This window comes from Pholcus phalangioides, unplaced genomic scaffold, assembly GCF_987345545.1.
Source record: "Pholcus phalangioides strain wild (caught in Gottingen) unplaced genomic scaffold, Ppha-v1.0 ptg000017l_1, whole genome shotgun sequence".
Taxonomy (NCBI): Eukaryota; Metazoa; Arthropoda; class Arachnida; order Araneae; family Pholcidae; genus Pholcus; species Pholcus phalangioides.
This window is the reverse complement of record NW_028301610.1, coordinates 7,966,657-7,988,795: the sequence shown is the minus strand read 5'-3', so window position 1 is coordinate 7,988,795 and position 22,139 is coordinate 7,966,657. Positions and strand designations below refer to the sequence as shown.

The 22,139-nt window shown below is 34.4% G+C and overlaps 1 protein-coding gene across 1 annotated transcript; it reads right to left on the bottom strand.

Moving 5' to 3' along the window:
* Positions 1-1,667: 1,667 nt before the first annotated feature.
* On the bottom strand, positions 1,668-20,835 carry LOC149072184 (sprouty-related, EVH1 domain-containing protein 2-like). The gene is made up of 5 exons (XM_089246431.1): positions 20,682-20,835; positions 16,588-16,780; positions 14,810-14,978; positions 10,971-11,029; positions 1,668-6,352 (listed from the first exon to the last, which is right to left on the bottom strand). Exons 1-5 carry the CDS (start codon positions 20,705-20,707, stop codon positions 5,414-5,416), a joined length of 1,386 nt encoding a protein of 461 aa, XP_089102557.1. The 5' UTR covers positions 20,708-20,835; the 3' UTR covers positions 1,668-5,413.
* Positions 20,836-22,139: the final 1,304 nt, after the last annotated feature.

The window sequence follows — 22,139 nt, the reverse complement described above, 5'->3', positions numbered from 1 at the left end:
ATTTCACTTTTCATGATTTTTCTTGCAATGAAAATTATATTTACAATAGAAAAGGAAATTTCTCACATTGTAAAAAAAAAAATTATAGTTCTATGTAAAGTTAGAATGTAATTTAGTGAAAAGAAAGCCTTGTAACCCTTGATTAATGTATTCATGTCAAAACAAATTAAATATGTAATTGCCTTTAGTTATCTCCCAAAACTATAAATAGGACAAAACTGAATCTAAGCAATAATTGAACCAGAGACAATGGGGCTCAAGTGACTTGATATAACTTATAAATAAATGTACAACGTAATGCATAGCCCACCCCCCCAGTTTATGCCTTTGAATCCTGTATATACAGGATGTATGACAAACCTAGTCTTCCTCCACGTTTTTCTTGTATCTTTGGAGCCACAAAAAATCAGCAACATGAGATCAATGAAACCATAACAGACAATAAATATGCAGCATTATTTATTGATCATTATCAACAATGCCAAAAATGCTCCATAAAACTCTCATATGACACATGTTTTATGCACACACACAAAAAAGACAGGAATCACTTTTTATTCTTGTGGCACATAATTTATGTACATATAGAAATGAATATAATCATCCTAATAGAATGTATACAAATCATTAGAACAATGATAATGAATAGCTGCCATATAGATAACATTCTTTCAAAGCCTTTTCTTTCAAGCCTTTGCTTGAACAACAAATAGTTCAAGCTTTCAAAGTAATGGTTCAATTTTAGAACCAAAACCCAAGTCATATTTTTTGCCTGTATATAATGTGTAACAATTCACCTCAGTACATCTCTGGATGAGTTTAAAAAATTCTGAAAGCACAGACGAAGACACAACCACATACACAAATTATATATACACACAAAAAGTGTACATATATAAATATATATATATACACATGTATATACATTTATTCTTAATTTATTTTTTGAAAGCCATTAATTAAATGAATTAAGTTTTCAACATACTGTACAGGAAAGATAAATTTTAACAGTAATTTTTGAAACTTTACATGCAATCTTTTTAGGAAAGAATTAATAAAATTAAAGCTTTTTTTTTCAAATTCAACAGGAATATGTACACTACACACACAAATGTGTGAATGTATACATAAATATATATATATATACACACATTTATAATATGGGGATATATATAAAACAAATCAGTCAAACTGCATTTGCAACAAAATGTTATATTATTTAAACCTTATGAACTAATCAAATAGATTTTTTCCCCTCATATGAACAGTGATTTTGGAAGGCTAACACAGATCAATAGAATAAAAAAGATGTTAAAAAAGGGGGAAAAAAAGATTCTGAAATGCAAATATTTGGTCCCTTTTGATTAGCTTTCTCTCCCCAGAAATTTTCTGGAAACATGCAATGAAAGGGCCATACACTTTAAACATCTTTTTTTTATAACAAACTGCCATGAATTTAATAATTAAGTAAAATACATTGGAAGCTTTTCTTTACTTGCATCAAAGTATATTTTACTTGTTTAACAGCATGATCAAGCATCTATGAACACCAGACATTAATTATATTTGCGACAAAATCACCCTAAAAATATATGCTAATGATTTTTTTTATAATATTACTATATATTTGCATATAACTATATACTATATATGTAATTAATATTTACTATATTAATTGTAAGTAATATTATACAGGGCAGACTGAATGTATATTTAAATAAAACTTACATTATTAATAGAGCAATTTGCAAAGTAGCCTACATTGTATAATTCCATATAAACAAACAAATGAACTAAAGGGAATTTTGCGTAAACAGTCAAAGTTAAATTTTATGGAAATGATAACAAGACTTGTGAATATCCATAAAAAAAACTTTAATGTGTTTATTTTATTTTCTAGTTTTATTTGAAAGATATACGTACGAATAGAGCAGCAAATATCTTTTATTGCCAACAAGTTACGAAAATACAAAAAGTTTCGAGTGTTATAAACATATAATTTGAAAAAAAAGTGTTAAAGAAGTTTGAGGTATTAAATCATGCTCTAGCTTTCCAAAAAAACTTTCAAGTACAAAATTTTTAAACAATTTTTTTTTTCTGATTTAGCAATCAGAAATTATGTTTATATAGAATACTTGCTTCAGTTACTTTATTTTCCAACTTTAATTGTAACACACTTAACAAATGATAACAGTAGGACATCATTTTTTAGTTAAATTTAAAATTCTGATGAATTCAAATATTTTTCACATATTTCATAATACTGTTGAGGATTAATTTTTGATACTGACATGCTAATATGTTTATTAACCTTTCAAGCGGTTTAAAAAATTTTCCTAATCCACATTTTTTTAAAATTGCTACCCCAGTGGGAATAACTAAACCTTCAAGGAATCCCCACCTATTTTCAAGAATATTTTTTTGATTGTGTGAGCTGATAAATACTTCCCCCAACAAAAAATAGTAATAAAAAACAAGGAAAAGGAAAAAAAAATGATCATTTTGTTATTTATGTTGTATGCGTAACCGTATACTACCTCGAAAGGAAAAGAAAACATTATTTCTCTCCCCTTATGTTATCAGACTTTCAACAAAAGCTGACTCTGCCCACTAGCAGTCGATTGACGGGAGGGGGAAAGAAAGCATGTTATCAGGGAAAGCTCTCTGTACAGACCTAGCTGGGTTTGCGATTGCCAAAATGAGTTTTTTTTTAAGACTAGATATTGCAGGATTGCCGAAATCAGATGGTTTTAAGAAAATGAAATATCTCTGGATTGCCACTATAAGGTTAAAGAAACAACACGGATTGTCGTTGCCTATGGGGGACACTGAACAGCACTTCAAAAAAAGTCCACCTAGCTCAATGTCACAGAGACTTTATATAAAATTAGTTTAGATGACATTAACATTCATACTCATGTCAGCAGAAACTGATTTTATGCAGTTTGTTAAAAATAAATGTAAAATGACCTTGAGGACTGAGGAGGTTAAAAAACATTTAAAAAAAGAACAGGCTCATATATATTCTCACCAGCAACCATTTTCAATCCACTGCTGGGTGAGAAAAGGCCTCCTCTAAATTTTTCTATTTTACTCTGTCTAATGCTTTTGCCATCCAGTTGACTCCAGCAATAGTTTTACATTCTTAAGGCCATTTCATATATTTGAAAAACTATGGAGTTTTTAAAGTCAATACATACATCCTAACAGGCTTTATACCCAATAAACAAAAAAGTATATACAGACTTCTTACCTCATAATATTTATAGTTGTTTCACTGCAAAAATATTTTCAAACAGTTACATAACGTTTCTTTCAGAAGAAAACGGCAATACACAATGTGAATTGAATAAGAGAAGTTGAATATTATTTTTCTTCCATTAATTTTCAAACAAAAAAATGACTTATCTTTAGCAGCAAAAAAACAGAAACAAAAAATTTAAGAAAAAACACACAAGATACTCCATCATCTCATACAAGTATTCAAAAGTTACAATGCAACAGGCAGTTTGACTGAACAGATTTTTTTTTTTTTTCGATTCCAAGAAATTATCTGTAAGATACAAACAACTCAGTTGTCTCCGATAACTTAAATTTCAGACAGACAAAAATGTGTTCAAAACCAATACTTTGAATATTGAATTGAAAATAATTTATATCATCACTAAATGGAAAATTAGATTTTTTACTCAATTCTCATGAAAAATCAATTATAAATAATGAAAAAGTCACACAAAATATTCAGTTTTCTTTAATCAAGTTTTACAGCATCTACAAAACATTTTAAGTGTGTTAAAAAAATTAACAAAAAAAAAAAAAAAACCCCTAAAAATTTTGTTATTCCAAGAAATATTTTCAAAATCTTATGTGCCTAAAAAAAAACCATGTGCAACTAAAAAAAATTTCTTGTCACTAAAAAACCTTAAAAACAGCTCACGTTCATGCATAATAAAAAGTGATGAGAAAAAATATGATCAACTAAATAATTTAATAACAATGCTATAATTTCTCTAAAATTAAATAATTTTCTTTGCATGATCTTCTAATCAACAATTGAGACACACACAAGTAAAAAATAGGACACCCCAAAGCAGAATATTTTGCATTGTTCCCCAATAAGTCCTTGGCTGACTGAAAATGTTCTGCAGTAAAAATTCTCTTAATAGTGTTTTCTACACTTTTCTTAAAATTCCTCCAGATTGTTATGCAACGTCGTTGCAGATTTCGGCATATTCTGCTTTGGGGGATGGACACATAAAAATTATATTTGAAAGTGAATTAAAAAACAAAAGTTTTTACTTTTATAAATGTGGATAAATTGTATAGTTTATATGCTGTCCATGACTTCAAATAATGAGAATGCCAAGACCAAACTAATTGCCATTACAATGCAACCTGTAACAATGGACACCTTCTGTTAATGAGCATGTTAGAATTTCGTAGAATAGGCCCTCAATATATTATACAACCTATTAAGAGGCAAACTTTTCTAACCCGTGGGCATCCATTATCGAAAGGTTCTTCAGTAATGTGAAAAAAAAAAAATCAGACTTGAAAAATATATACCTTTTGAATGCTAGGTTAACAGCTGCATCTTGAATTTTTCAACAAATTAAAAACTAAATAGAAATAAAAGATAACTGAATAGTTCAGTTTTCATATGACTTAGATATAAATTGTCAAACTCCTAAACACTTGAACAATATAAATATAGAATTAATTCACCCACTACTTTTAACAGTGTACAATACAGATAATTATAACTTTGAAGTATGTTTCCTAATGATTTCTATACATGGTTCTTATACTTTTTCAATAGTTTTAACTATATACTTTATTAATATATAAAATACTTTCTTCTCAACATAAATTTTGATACCTTATGGAGCACACTAAAGTACAAGCACATTTATGAAAAATCTGGTGAAAATGACAATTTTTATATATGCCCTGAGGTCCATTATACAAAGCTCCAAAAATTACCCATTCTTCTTTGAACACACAAAATACACAATCAAGTAACTAAATTTATTTCTAGTTCTGATTTTTATGCAACATAGAGATCAAGTTACCTTTACTTTAAGAACACTCTTACAGATTTTTTTACCACTATAACAATTTTCAAATTCAGCACTGATGCAGTGCACTGAAAAATAGTAACTTTTCTTTTTTTTATGGTGTGTATCCCACATGTCGCATAAGATATAAATATGATTATGCTTTTCATGAATGTAGATTTTACTGAAAAATATCAGTGCAGTGAAAAATGCCTACTGCACGTTAAACTATAAAAAATAATAATAGTTGAACAATATAATCTGAACAAAAAAAATTAAAATATCTGTATTTAGCAATATACCAAGTTTCTAGAATTAAAAAAAAAGTGAAAAAGTATTTGTACTCCTGTGGCTTTTCACGAGGGCTCATGTTTACCCCCCCAAATACCACAATTGACTCCACATCGATGACAGGCACGGAGAGGCAAGTAGCACCAGAGGCAGGGAACAAGTATGGAAAGCAGGGCAAGCCCTGTCCAACGGCGACGGCAGTGGTCATCATTAGAATCACATGAACATGGGTGGTGATTGAAATCACCTTCTGTATCTGACATACAATGATACAACATGCACTGGGCACAAGAAATGCAAGTGGCAGCATTAATACATGATAATGTTCCATCTGGTGCATACTCACAACTGCCAGGAGGATTGTCATCCTCGCTGAATGTGTCAAGACAGTGGCGGCAGTGTGCACGACCTGATGGAGATGCACGCTGAGTTTCTTTTTTGTTGCTTTTTTTCTTGCTTGGCAGTAATGGAGGCTCGGTAATGACTGGTGACATTTGGTGGGGTTTCTTGACACTGCCACCTCCTTCTTGTTGGCCAGATCTTATAGTTTCTATCGCAGGGTAGCAATACTCATGCTCATTTCGGCTTGTTCGTCCTTTAGCAAAATGCACATATGAATATGGTTCACCAGGTGGAAGAGATTCAATTTTATCACTGTCCAAAATAGTTGACTGCTGTTCCTTACTGTCTGTCCTTTCTTTAACCCATACATCATCACTCTGTGGTCTTTGAAGTTCTCCTGGACCAGCACTGATTGAAGTGCTGAGACCACTTGTGCCACTACCATTACCACTAACACCAGGCATGGTACGAGATGGTCGCATAAAATGCATTCGATGCAAATGCTGCTGGTCTGAATGGCTATAAGGAGATGAAGTTGCTGAATATGTATCACCAGGCGCATTGCTTGGGACAGCAGAGGTGGGACCACATGCACTGATACCATTTCCACTATCACTACTTGAGCCAGAAGAGGATCTAGAATCGACTGGTAGCTCTAGAGTCTGTAAAATCAAATTCAAGCTTAATTTAAGGGTTTTAATGAAGATGCATGAAAGAGATTTGAAGTATTAAATTTTTATTGAAAGAATATTTCAAAACACACGAATTTGATATCATGCATTTATGAATTCAACCAACTTAAATTTAATAATCAGTGCTTTTTACAAAACTGAATTACTTATCTGTATCAATAACGATATATACATGGTAATAAGGAAAGTTGCTCAGCCACACTCTACTGGTGAAACTTTGATCCTAGAGCAGGGTTTTCCAACTGGTGTTCTGCAGAACGGGTGCTGCAAGACCATTCTTGGGGTTTCGCAGAATCAAAAATGGCAGAACCTCCAAAATCCCAGGACCCGGATAGCTTCAAAAGTTTTCTCATTAATGTTTCATCTAAAGCTATTTTTTATTTTGTTTTTTATTGAGAAAATGCAAACTAAAAAAAAAATCGGATAATCGACCACTAGGAGACAAACAATATTCGCGCCCGTGTTGGCTCCTTTCTTTCTTCCTATTCTCACATGCAAGTCCTTCAGCCAACAACACAGTCAAGAAGACTTCCAACTCAAGACCTACATGTGGATTTTATAAGGGTCTTCCTCCAAGAATGCTGAACTTTTGAATTGTTTCTTTGCATTCTGAATAAATGGCAATTCTGAAATCCTAAATGGCAATCATAAGACAGAAAAGGAAAAGCTTCACTTCCTATCTTGCCTGAGGTTATTTTCCCCATTCTACAGATTTTTTACCACAAAATGGAACCGCATTTATACGAGGTTTAAGAAACCACATAAAGAAGGAAATCGCACAACTGAAACTTCTCTGAAAATGACTTCCCCCATAGACCTCAAAGAAAATATCACAAAAATTCAATGGTTTTAATTGCATTTTGTTTGTTATATAATAACCATTTTTGAGAAAAATTAGCCATAACATTCAATTTTTCAAAATCATATTATAAATTATACTTAAATAACTAATTCGCATTACACCACCATTGCTTAAATCTGAAAGAAAAACATAATTTTTCACTTTTTAAAAAGTTTTTTGCTTTGTTTTCCATATATAAGCAAAGCAGATTATGCATTGAGTCTGGCTCTTCGAAAATTGCCTAAAAGAAAAGAACTGAAATACTTCATCAGTGTTTCTGAAACCATGCGTTGCAGCTCTCTGGGGGCACTGCCAACCTTTGTCAATGATGTCACGGCAAGTTGTCGACATTGAGGATTGCCTGTTTAGCGTGTTGAAGGGTTGTTTCGTTAAAGTATTCTGGACAGGACCACAACGAAGGAGACCTGGAGGTTCTAATTAAGGGGGTCTGGTGACCCGGACCAGGTGCAAATTTCACACTTTAACCTCTCCTTCAACATTAAAAGGGGACGCCAAGATGCCTGCTTGTCCCCGCTGACTGAAAACATCTAATTGCAGCCCTGATACCGTATCCCTGCCAACAATCAGTTAATTAGTCTATCATCAAAGTTTATGGCTTTTGAGGTGACAATATGCAATGAAGAAAACTATTATAGCCACACATTTTTTGTAATCCATAATTACATCGATTCAATGTATAGAACTGATAATTTTCCAAACATTTGGAGTTTGAGTTGAAGTGAAAATAGTTGATAAGGTTTTCGCGGCCATCATTTGATGAAAATTGTTTTTTCGGGTTCGAAGACCCCATCGTCCGTTTGAGTTAGTTCTCAATTTTTCCCCAACACTAGTGGTTGGCATCATCAGGAGAATAGATAAACTGGATCGAAGTCAAGTTTTCTGGAGTCTTAGGTTGTATTTACCTACATACGTGGCTTGGCCTACACTATTCTTTCGCGATTGGTCAGTTGATTCTATGGATTGGACGAGAGACGTGGAGTTATCTGATTGGCTGTCGTCGTCATTCTGTTGCTAGATTTTGAAGGGGAAGGTTCTTGTTCGTCTGAGTGCTGGTGTCCAGGATCTGCTCAATTTCAAAGTTTCTTCTCTTCTATTACAGCAGTTTTTGTGCTTGTATATTTCAATAGCCTCTCTGTAGATTCTAACTCAAATGGACGACAGTCTTTGAACCCGAAAAAACAATTTTCATGAAGTGAAAATGTCGAGTAATCAAAGTTTTTGCTACTCATGAATGTCCTGTTGTCTCTTTTTTCTCCCAACCCCGTCTTTGAGGGACTCCTGTCATTTGAACCACATGAGGACTCCTCGAGAAAAGCATTGAACACCATTTTTCCCCTTCCAATTATTCTTTTGTTTGATGTTGAAAGAAAAGCGTAAGGGAAATTTCCCACACAAGTGATTGTCTTTCTTTCAAACCGAACACAACTCAGGTCTATCACCATTTATGGGCGATTTACTACCTAGTGAGTTGTGCCGGAGGTGTAACTGTGTGTGTACCTCACAGTCTGAGTGCATATGTAGTGTTGTTTGATTTTTCAGTGCTGCCATCTATGTTTTAGAAGGGAAGTGAGTGATGTGTTACGATTGAATTACATTTGTGCTGTTTAAGGTCTGCTGCTCTCTGCGGCGAGACTTTTTAACAGGGAGATCAGCTCACATTCGCGCCTGGAAGTTTGGGAACCAAAGAAAACCAACTTCAGCCGACCACCACTATGGCGACGGTGGGGTTCGAACCCAGGTCCTCGCGATGTGAGTCCGTCACACTATGACCACCATAGCGACATAAGTGACTGTCATTGTGTGTGGGTGAGTTCACCGAAAATTTCAAGATTCCGCACCCCAGCAAACATATAATAGCTCTCAATGTCCGATCAGTCCTGACCATATAACATCACGTGACAAGCAAACATTTAGCATGCTCCAGAAAAAAACCTACATGGTCCGTTGCTAAAAACTGACTCCTTCCATTTCATGTCTGCTCAAGTTGCAACTTTTTGCTCCTCTGAGACCACAATTTCAGTTTGTGCTCTCTTTCATCAGAAGAGATATAATTTAGTGATTTTGGTGTAGTTTCCGCTGTGTTCTTATTTGTGTGAAGCGCCTCAGCTCTTCTTGTTTCGCTCTGCAGAATCGTAAGAATAGTTTTTGTTCATATTGACTATAGCTGGTTATGGTTTGGCACACTGGACCGGGTGAATTCACTCTTTCTCTTCCTTTGACACCTTCTTGCATTTCATGAAATTTAATGTGAATACTTAAACGAAAAATCAATGTTACGTGTGTATCAGTTGTCATCATTAAAAAGCCATGGGTATTTGTTAAATACTACTTACATAGCAGTGGAACACGATAGCCCGGGTCAATAAGATACTCAGAGATGTGTGTTCAATACCCTCTTTTGTCCTTGCCAGTGCCTTTTCTGCTACAAGGAACTATTGCAAAAAACAGCACATTGCTACTGAAGAAAGTCTGCACACTAAACCATTGGCGTATGAACCTCTTGGTGAGAAAAATAAAAAAGCCGTTTGGAATCAGCTGTGAACTGTATAAGTAACGGTTTAATTAATGCTATTGTGCAGAACATGAAGGTGGTGGAGGAGGAAAAAAAAACCGATTAAATGAGCACGTTTTTCGTTATCCAGAAGCTGTGTGTATAACTAGGATGACCAAATGGAAAAAAAAGAAGAAGATATTTTCATTGATGCAGCCTGTAGCTCATGTTAAAATAACGAATTCATGATTCAAAATTTTTTTTTGAGTTTAGCAAAATCAACATCATTATTAAAACAATGAAATAGCCAAATACTATGAAAAAAATTCTGTCCAGTAAAATATAAGTCATATGGTCCACACTATGTATAACTTGCAAATACATTTTTTTGACACTTTTATCTACTACAAGCATTGCTGTCTTAGTGCATGGGCAGGGCCCAGGGACCTTAGAGGATTCCTGTTCCGCAGAGCAAATACAGACTTTTGGAACTCCCTGTATATTGAAGAAATTTTTAAAATTTGTTAAGTGTTTCGAGGAAGCTTTCATGTTAGAAAACCCTGTCCTAGAAGCAGTAAAATTTACAATTAGAAAAAGTATCCAAATAACTTGTAGACCTCAGGTACGTCATTCATAATGCAAGAGGTTGTGTAGTTATTAGAATAAAAATGTTAACTTTTTGTATGGACATCCTATCCTCAAAAACACAGTTACAAGGTTGTTGCCCTGTCTCTTCTGAGGGCAATAAAAAATTTCATGTTTATAAGTGTAATATTCAATGAGATATTTCATTTCTAAAAATAAAGAAAAGTTTGGAAAAAAAAGCAGCTTAAATATGAGGATAAAAATAATTTAGTCAGTTTTTGCCTTAACTTTTCTCCACTTTTCGAATTTCTCATTGAATATTGCAATTGCCAAGGCCTCAGAACAGACAGGGCAACAACCTTTTACCTGGGTTTTTGAGGACAGGGTGTCCATATAAAACATTTTTAATAACTATACAACCCCTTGTAATATGAATGATGTATCTGAGGTCTACACGTTATTTTGATAATTTTTCCAATTGGAGGTATGGTATTATTTTTGGCATAAGAATACAAATTGTTTCTTCACAAAAAAAATTTTCGATTTATTTTTTGTCTAATAATATTTACGATTTTGAATGTTGGTAGTTTATTTTTTTGTATTTCAGCAAATAAAATGAAATTTTACCAGTGCATAACAAAAATACATACCATAAATACATCATCATCTCCAACATCTGCATCAAGAAAATTATTCATGCAAGCAGCTCCTAAGTGGCAAGAATATAATGCTATGTAGTTAGAATATTTTCAAAAAATAACCAATGCAAGATGAGAAAAAAAATCATTACTGAAATCTTGAGGGAGAGATTTAAAGCATCCATGATGTAAAAGGACTAAGGGTAGAATTAAGCAATTCAATGCAGACTCCGAACAGTATTTACTCTTTTCTATAAGTGAAGCATTCTGACTTAGATTTTGCACTACCAAGACCAAAAGAAAAGATGGCGAGTCAGTAACAGATGATTATATAAGGGGTAAATACAGAGAATCAGTTAATCTAGATTGTTATCACAAAAATTAGAACTTTACCTGGTTTTAATTTGTACAAAAAATTGACAAGCTTTTGAGACAAATACAATTATTTTGTCTTATTGATATTTTTATATTAATTTATACTTATTGTTGAAATAATTTTATTTGTCTTAAAATCATGTCAATTTTTTGTATAAATTAATCGAAATTGGATGCTTTCTTGATTAACACATTATAGGATGAACTCAAATGCATTTTAATAAATGCTACAAATGTGGGTAATGGATTTTTTTCCAAGATGATAGCAGTCAAGAATTTAAACCTCACAGCAATTACATAAGAAATGCATCCTGGCAAATGAGGAGAGATGAATTGATGAAAACTGTTTGCTGAAAATATGCAATCCACAGCAGAGCAAAAACTGTTAAAAACACCATGGGTTTTTCCTTAATAGGTCCACTATAAAATGTTTTTGGCCTTTTGTATTTACCATAAATACTAGCGTATAAGCAGACTTCATTATAGAAACAAATTTTTAACAAAAGAACTTTACTTATACATGAATATGTATATAGTATTGCACAGTTAACATTCGTTATAACAACCCCACGTTACAGCAACCATTCCATTACAATGATCCATAGGATAAGTCCCAAATGTTTTCATAGAACGACTATCATTCATGTTTTACTACCGATATAACGACACTCTCAATACAATGTTCATTTTCAACAGGATGAAAGAGGTCGTTATATTGAGAGCCAACTGTATATTTTTCCTTGCTATTGAGGGGGGTAACATCACATAGCTCAGAAACACATACAGCTGTGTGTTTCACATTACATTTTGGGAATATATCTACATTTTATTTTTCCATTTATTCCATTCAAGGGGAAAATAGGTAAAACAAAATCTGCTTTTCACTATTATGTGATGGAGGATGTTCATGTTAAAAATTAGAGATGGGACAAATATTTTGCTGCTATTCGGTATTCAGCACTTTCACCGAATATTGGGTCCGGCAGAATAATACTTAGGTATTCAGCTGAATATCTGTGTAAATCTAAGCACAACAAACTAATTTCAAAACATTATATTAATTGGAATTTTTCTCATAAATTGAACATTTGCTGATTATATTTTATTGTGTGGTGTATATCCCTTTCTGTAAAAAATTTTATATCAGGGATGTCAGGGCGAATTTCTAGGATAAGGAAGTCATGAAACTGAAAACAGAATCCTACTGCAATAAGGTGGGAGAGAGCATAAATTACACAAGTTCACTAACTGAAGGATGTATTTAGACAAGCTATGTATTGAGCTACTGAAAGAGGCAAAGAACATCTACAGAGGTAAAATAAGTAGTAAATTTTATGATGCATTACTAGTAAATAATGGTTGACATGTTCTTAATTAGATGTAAAATTGTAACAAGGGTTGAAAAAAAAAATTCATTCTGTAAGTAATATTCAAATACAATATATCATCATTAAATTTGATTGTCAGTATCATGGCAATAAAAATCTTTTGATTACCAAATAATCTTATTTTCAATTAAAAACACCAATTTTATTTATAATTGTGGTGAATTTTAAGAAAATTGATATTCAGATGCCAAATATTCAGGGTGGGGGTATTCGGCCAAAACATTAGCCAAATATTTAGTATTCGGTTGAATCACTATTCACCCCCATCCCTATTAAAAATGAGACTTATTAAGCTAACACCATCAACTGCTTTAGGTGTTCTATTTAATTGATAAATATAGGAAGTGTGGGGATTATGGATGGAATACCATTTTATTATTTTTTTTTATTATTCCAATTTAACCAACCCTTTCAGTAGCATTGATAAAATGAGAGTCTATGACAATGAAAAATAATAAATTCATAGTTTGTTTTCACAGTTTATGGTGTTTCAGTTCATTTACAAAAGTTTCACAGATGATATATTCGTTCGCTCCCAGAACAGTCAAAGTGGACCCACACACAGAACAGGACACATTATTCCTAGACCTGTCCTCTTTTTTCCAAAAAAAGAGGAAAAACTCAAAATTCTCAAAACTTTTGGTCTTGAAGAGATATAAACTTAACTTCTGCGTGCTTGCGGGGGCCCTACGCGATATTAGGCAGGTGTACCATTTTTTTTGGCTCTTCAGTTTAGTATTCCATATGACCCGAGACAATCTTGGAGAAAAAAAAAAGTCACATTTAACTGGAGAGAACAGCTAAATAGAAAAAAATTGCTGAAAAAAGAGCACAGCATAATAAAATGCAACTCCTTTAATGTACATTGCCTTCCGTCTCCAATTATTAGGCACTCTTCTAATAAAAAATTTTCAAAACTCTCATTAGTTTTCTGCAACTGGAAAAACAAATCTTTTCTCTTATAGCAGTCATGATTATGGTGACAATTAAGCAATGTGGAGCATCATGGGGGGGGGGGGACAATTTTGAAGCATTTTATCACTTTGCTGCCATACTTGAAAGCAGAGAGAAAATCTGGTATTTTCATATTACGTAGCTATTCCATAGTCCCTGCAATTCCTATGTAGGCCTATATAAATTTATTTAATCACCTCTCATTCTTTTGAAATATATATCAACTCTCTTTCAGCATTTTAAAGTTTTTTTTCTAAAACAAATTATGTGTTGTACAGTCTAAATAATTATAAAGCAGTTATTTTCTAAGAATTTTTTGCCTAATTAACATGTTTTTAGTTTCTATCCACATAAAAAAATTCTGACAAAATAATCTGGCTAAGTAACTAATGATTTACTGAAATTTTAAAAATTATTTCAGATGAATAATAAAAAAAAATATATAGCTGCAAAATTAAAAAATGATAAAAAGAAATAAAAATTAAGTTGTTTTATACTCTACAGTTGATTTTCAGACTGAATCCTGTCTTTTTTGTTTTGTGAATTATCTGAATTTTGAGTTACCTGGCTTCAATCGTAGCTAGTTTGAATAATCATGATTTGGTTTTTTTAAAAAAAAATTATCCTCTTCGATACAGAGGTACACATATAGGTCTATGTACCTTCATTTTTGGCAATTTTAAATTGTTGCTAACTATTTTTCTATTTTTTTTTAAGACCTGAGGTACACATATGCCTACTTAACCCAAATGACCCTTGTAAGAATATATCGACCCAAATAAATTAATCTTTTTTCTTTTTAAAGGGCATTTTGACATACAATAAACACACACACAAAAAAAAAAAAAATTTTTAACAGTCAGTTTTGGCTTAGATGTGTGAAGAGGTTATAGAACTTGTTATTCCCTAAGCAGAATATGCCGAAATCTGTGATGAACATTGCAGAACAGTCAATGCTACTGCAGAACAATTTAGCATTGTAAATGTAAAAAATACTATTATAGGGATTTTGGCTGCAGAATATTTTCACTCAACCGAGGGCCCATTCCAGAATAATGCAAAACATTCTGCTTCAGGGCCTGTTAAAATGACAAAAATTGATATATTTAGAAATTATCCACTTGAAAGTCTTACCATCTAAGAGATCTTCCATGGCATTTCTAACACCTTTATCAAAAGCTCTGGCATCTGCAGCTGTCTGAAATGTAAGCCCAAATTTCTTTTCTCCCGTCCTCCAATGATGGAAAGTTGGCATAACTTTGTTGTATTGAAAATCTTTCTTTATGGAACAACTAAGAACCATCTGTATATATACACACACACAAATTAATAATACTTCATGATGAATTAAAATCTGAAATTGGAGAACGATTTCTTTTTACAAATTATTTAGTGGGAATAAACTTGATAGATTTGAAGGTTAAGAAAATCTACAATTCATGCAACTAAACGATAAAACATACAATGTTACCAACAAAGAGAACGATTCCACTTTTGAAGATTTATGTAGGGGGAACCCCAAAAGTATACATATTGTCTCAATTTATTGCAAAAAATCCCCAAGGGAAGGAGTTAATATTTCTCTGTAAATAGAATTGCCTTTCCTGCTCTGTGGAATGCTCAAAAATGGACGCTTGTAATTTTTCTATACAAAATTTTATATATATATATATATAATTGATCTTTTAATAAGCCTAATTATATCTGTTGCTCTATTTTTATCTGTTTACACATTGGATGTTTGCATGATGTTTTCATGTGTGAACATGATCATAATCTTGCAATAGTTATAATTGTTTTAAAATTTTCATATAAATTTGCATAATTCATAGCTGCCAACTTTTGAAAATGAAAACTAGGGAGATTTTTGTGCGGACCCATATTTTGTACTAAAACCACTTCCTAATAAATACAAAAGGGATTTTTCCAAATAAAATAGGGATTTTCCATACATAAAAGTTAAAACATAGGGAATAAAATCCCTACACAAAAAAACAAGTGAAATTGGAGGCAAAAACTTCAATGGTGATCTAAAAAAAATATTGTGTTCAATCAGAAACGATGTGAACAAACATTCTGCGCGAATGACCCCAAAATCATTGGAAAATGAAGGAAAAAAAAGTTAATTTTTGAAGAATACGTGACTTTTTTTGATGCTTGATGTTTTTTGATTTCACGTGGGTGATGATGTCAGTCTTTCCACCATGATGGATGTTTATGTCCTTAACACAACTTGTACAAAAAGAAAACTCATCTTTTTCTGGAACGTTTGATGAAAGGAAATCCATCGGAGTAAGTATCTTTAAAATTGATTAAATCTTTTTTGCTTATCAGTATTCATGTCTTGTTATCGCACGTACGTAACTTCAACAAAAGAAATTTCGACCACATGCGCATCACCATAATCTTCAATTATTATCCAGGACTATTGGTTGCTAAGCTATTTCCCTGCACGATAAGACAAACAACTTCTCTTGTTACCATCAGACGGTTTGTAAAACTTCCTTAAAAAAAGAATTTCCCACTATTCGCCCATTTATGACATCTGATGTCATTTCTGAATGGGGAAGAAAACAGAGGCAAAAGACTTTTTGCCCCACAAGAAATTTCTTAGGGATTGTTTTCAGAAGCGGGGATTCTTTTTAAATGAAGTAGGGAATTTGTAAGGACAATTAGGGATTTTTATAAAAATTTGGGAGATTTGAGAACTTTTCGGGAGGTCGAGAGAGGAAGCTAAAATTCGGGAGACTTGGCAGCTATGATAATTTCAGAAAAACTTAAGGACAAAAATACATGCATTATGAACTTCACTGAGATTATTTATCGAAGAACTATTAGCACATTATAGCAAGGAAAACTTTCATTAAAAAAATTTTGTTTAAAACTAAAATATCCATATAGTATCCACTTACTTTTTGATCTGAAATTCTTTTCCCACAGATGAGATACTCAGGTTTGGCATTGGGATCATTAACAGATGATGAAGATGTGATCTTTCTTCTAACACAAACATTACTTAAGCCTCCACATCCCATTGGCACCCATCCACCGGTTGAATCATCTCTTGTCATGACCTGGGCGCGAACACGCACCAGGTAGTTACCACTTTAAAGAATAAGAGAAAATTTCAATGCACTGAAACAAGCTAAGAGAAAATAAAAATAAAATCACAATTCAAAGTACTTGCAATCAATTATTTCTCCCAGAATTTTACTTCATTAATTTTAATTGTTAGATAAAAACTCAGAGATAGTAGAATTTAAAAAAAAGACTCAAACAAACATTTAATTGACAAATGTCGATTATATTTAAATATAAACCTATATTTTGATAGATACCCCATGGTTTTCAATTTTTTACTATCAAAGTATACAAATAAAACTGATGCTAAACAAAAGCAGTATCGACAAGGTAAGACAATATAGACCAAGGCTTGACAAAAAAAAGTAGGTACCAGCCAATATTTTTTCTTGGAAGAAATGGTCTAAAAGCACTTTTTTTAAATGACTCTTTCTAATTTTACCACACTGACACAATGTCTGAAACTGCTGTGTTTTCAAACAATACGGGATACATTCAAACAATTTGGGACCGCCTGTAGTAAATTTATAGAGTGAAAAACAAAAATAAGAATTGCCCCAGCCCTAGGCTGAAGTCCTGTGAGCACTACTCTTGTGGGGGTTAGGGAGAAGATTAAGTCCCTGGGCTAGATACAAGTTTATGCAGGTGGTCATGTGACTTCAGGCCAAGCAATCTGTCCATATTTATAAGTCTGGCAAAATTGATCTTAATCATTATGTAAGGCTATCAGAGAGGCCACTGATGCATTAAGATATTGTCACGAGGCCTTTTCTGTACTTGAGGCTCCCCAGGTGGGTACATGCATTAAGATGGCACTAGGGAGAGCTCATGCATAAAAACACAGCCAGTAATACTTCAATGACTCCAATACATCAGCATTGGTTTATTACAGATAATTCCTTGTTGTAATGTCTTTTTTTTTTTTCTCAGAACTGCTAATACATAAAACAGCTGATCTCCTTTTCGAAAATTTTATCGAAATAGACATGTTTGAAAAGAAATACAGTGGAACTTAGGTTTACGAGTATTGTGGAAGATGAACACTAAATTTTAACGAGCTGTGTCTTACAATACAAGCACACATTTTAGAACTTTTTAACAGATTTTGATTGTATAAACGAGATATTACACACACAATATGATTAGCACAAATACCAAAGACCCCTAGATCAGCACACTAGTCAATATGTTGCGACCAGCAGTGCCGTCTTAACGCATGGGCCCACCCGGGCACGGCACGGGGACCTCATGAAAACAGGGGCCCTCACAAAAATGAGAACCCAATGAAATTTTCGAGAACTTTCCAGTTAGAACCTCAGAAAAACCAATTGGCCCGGGGGTCCACAATGCTCTTAAGACGGCCCTGGCGACCAGTTGACCTTTGATGAAAAGTGACTGGAGATCCCTGTAATATCAATCCTCTAAGACAGCGATTCTCAACCGGTGCTCCGGGGAGCCCATGGGGGTGTGCACTCTCCAGGGACTCCGCTGCCACTCAAGGAAAATGAAAAAAACAATTATTATAAATATTTTTAAATGATAAAAATAAACCAATAATTTTGATGAATAAATAAAAAATAGGCCTACAGGGATCCGACATAGAAATTTTTTACTGAAAAGGGCTCTGCGAGTCAAAAAAAGTTTGAGAACCGCTGCCCTAAGATATTGATATTACAATTCCTTTGATCATTACGGTTGCCATAGCTAACCACAATTATAAATGGCCATAATTTTATCATGAAAGAAAACACGCCTTGGAAAAAAAGAAATCACGCTTGGCACGATGACCATGAATCATGCCTTTCCTTTGGTCAAGAACCTCTAGCCACTTTGCTAACTGACTGTCCAAAGCCAGAATTTCGGACATTGGCCAGGTCAACTCCACACTTCTCACTTTACATCACTATTTTCGCATCCTAAAATTTAGGCTTCAGTGCTGATATAAAACATAATAGAAATGACTTGCTTGGTGGGAAAAACTGATATGGACAAAGACAATGTACGAGCAACCCCCAAATTCCCCCACCCAAGATCAACTAGAACATATATGCTTAACCCATGACACGCAGGCCAAATGTGACCTTTGGAATCATCTCAAACCTAATTTCGTAGGAATAAACTATAGCAGCGCATTCTCAGATCACTTCAGTGAGCTGCAACACATTTACAGATCACAAAGACCTGGGGTGTTGTTCCAGATCACATGAGTGACCCATGGCACATTCCCACTCCAATTAAGTGGTCTGCAGCATGATTTCAAATCACTTATGTGACCCGCAGTTACAGATCACTTAAGTGGCCTTTTCCCCTCTCCACTGACTTCAATACACCCATCTAGCATTTGTAAGCAGAAAAAAAACCATATTAAACCCCCCCCCCCATGAGTTCGGGGGAGGGGAACTCCCTCCAAAATCAACCTGAAAATCATTTTTCTCGTAGCTATATGTATTTTTTTCTCTCACTTCATGTCCAAAGTGGCCATAGTTTGAAAATCATTGTTCGCAGGTTACCTGTAATGTTAAGTCCATTGGACGCGCTCAGTTCCAATAAAATGTGGTCGTTATTCAGAGATCCCCCCCCCCCCGTTGTTCAGAGGTGGCCGTTAGAGGAGGTTTTATTGTATTTTAATAATTTATTGAAATTGATCAACAAACTGAATTGAATGGTGTGTTCCAAGAAGAAAGTCGACCAGATGCATGCAGTAACATGGGTATATATTGACAAAGGGTACTTCTGTTATAACCATCCACAAGAAACATTTTTTGTTTTGGCGACCACTTGGCACCCAGACCAATTGGCACCTTTTGAAGTCTTGCGAATTTGCACTGCCAGCTCAGCTCAGCTTCTTTCCTGGAGATGAAGTGTCAGTCAAAGGTGTATTATCTTTGACACATGTTAATTTCAGCGGTGCTGATGTTAACATTGAGATATTCCAATAAATTCTGTTCAATACTTTTATATCACAATGTTCTTGCTAAATATTGTGTCAACAAGCCTAGTATCGTGCCAAAGGCATGTGGAAAGAATATTAAGTCAAAAAAGTGCACAAAGAATCAAACCAGAATGCAGCAATTTGGTGTTGAAAATACGTGGATGGTTATGTCTTTCAACTTAGAAAAAGGATATGAACAGGGCCGCAACTAGGGGGGGGGGAAGAGCAGGCTGGTCTGATGCCCTGGAAGCCAGACCAGAAGGGGAGTAAATTTCACCCTTTAACCTCTCCTTCAGCATTGCAAGGAGGTGCCACAGTGAGTGCTTAACAAGTCTAATTGCACCTGGAATATGACGTACCCGAAAAGTTGAAAAAGAAAACAATTTATGGCCATTTTTCCCGAGGTTAAAATCATTCTTGGCTCCTAAGAAATTTGACTAATACCTAAAATTTGTTTGATTTGTCAAGCCCTGTTATATAATATGATTGAATTCTAATTAAATCATTTTATCTCAAGTAATTTAAATCATAATTTATTGAAATTGATCAACAAACTGAATTGAATGCCATGTTCCACAATGAATGTCAACCAGATGCATGCACTAACATGGGTATATAATCAGATTGAATTCTAATTAAATCATTTCATCTCGAGCAATATAAAATTAATTAATAATAATAATTTATTGAAATTGATCAACAAACTGAATTGAATGTCACGTTCCAAGACGAATGTCAACCAGATGCATGCGCTAATATGGATACATAATCTCATTTAATTCTAATTAAATCATTTCATCTCAAGTAATTTAAAATTAATTTATAATCATAATTTATTAAAATTGATCAACGAACTGAATTGAATGTCATGTTCCAATACGAATGTCAACCAGATGCATGCGCTTTCATGGGTATATAAAAACGCGGAACTCATAGATTAAGCCTATCTTAGATCCGATATTAATTTTAGGATCACTTAATTAATTGACTTACTCTTCAATGCTACCTTCCGTCATCATAGCACTTAAGCTGCTTCATCTCCAAGCCGACTTGGGCAGCGATAATGAACGGTACAAACATAAACACTAAAAAAACGTAAACTCGAGCAATGAGACATCGTGCATGGATTTCGTGAGAGAGAAAGTGAAGTGATGCGGTCCGTCAAACAATGCTTTCCCTGCTTTCCCTGCTTCGAGGCTAATCCGCGTCAAAATGTAGTTCTGCAATAAGTTTCCCTTTTCTTCGCAAAAAAAAACTATATCATCATCTAAAGAATTTATTAATGTATCAAAAAAGGTAAAAATATCGATTTTTTTCATTAAAATCAATTATTCTTGAGACCTAAAAATTATTTGATTTCTAAAATGGCGCAATTTTTGTTTCGTCCCCAAAGTTGTGTCAATCCGAGATTGCTGGGGTCTTGGGGTCGTGTGTAGTTTTTATTTCTTCTTTTATTAATTGATTTGAGATTTATGTCGCTTTTTGTGACTGTCACGTCACGGTCATTCGTTGGATATGGGGGAGATGAGGAGGGGGGGGCAGTCCTTGAAGTACCTGCGTCCTGCGGATACTTATTCTTGAGAATTAATACCAGATCTCCTCATCATACCAGAGAACCCCCCACCTATACAATTCAGGGCGTGCCTGGGGGACGTCATGTAACGTGATGTAGTACTATGGTTTTCGAGATTACGAATGCAATTGGGGTAGGTGTTTCTATGCTGGAACGCCTATTTGGGGGCCCCAGAACCAGTGCCGTCTTAAGGCATGGGTCCACCCGTGCTGTGCCCGGGGGCCTCAAGAGAAAAATTGCCTCACAAAAACGAAATCTGGTTGAAATTTTCAAGAATTTGCCTGGTAGGGACTCAAAAAAATCACTTGGCCCGGGGGCCCATGATCCTCTTAAGACAGCCTTGCCCAGAACCATAGCCAGGGTCCCTAGGCATGGCCCCACACGGGTAGGGTTGACAGCAGGCCCGTAGCCAGAAATTTCGTTGGGGGGGGGGGGGTCACTTTCATTTTGGAGGGGGGAACCAAAGTGATAGAACAATAGGGCCATCTTTTTCCCTTTTTTGGGTCATTTTCTCGCATTTTTGGGGGACCCTTAAGTCCCCCCGCTACGGCCTTGGCTGACAGGGCTCTAGCCTGGGGGCCCCGAGAAAACTCTCATTACTTTTGTTATTTTTACACTATAAATTCATTATGGAGGGGCCTGTCAAAGACCTCAGACTAGGGATGACCTCAGACATCCCAGAAGAGACAGAGCCCGGGTCGTGCCTGGTCTGACAGAGGATCAAAGATGTGGGGCGCCATACCCCTAGGCTGTGATATTCTGCGGGTCCTCAGGCCAGCCTTTTCAAGGGCCCCCTGTATAGTGAATTTATAGCGTGAAGAAACAAAAAAATGATGAGAATCGTTCTGTTCCCCCCCCCCCGGCTAGAGCCGGCCATC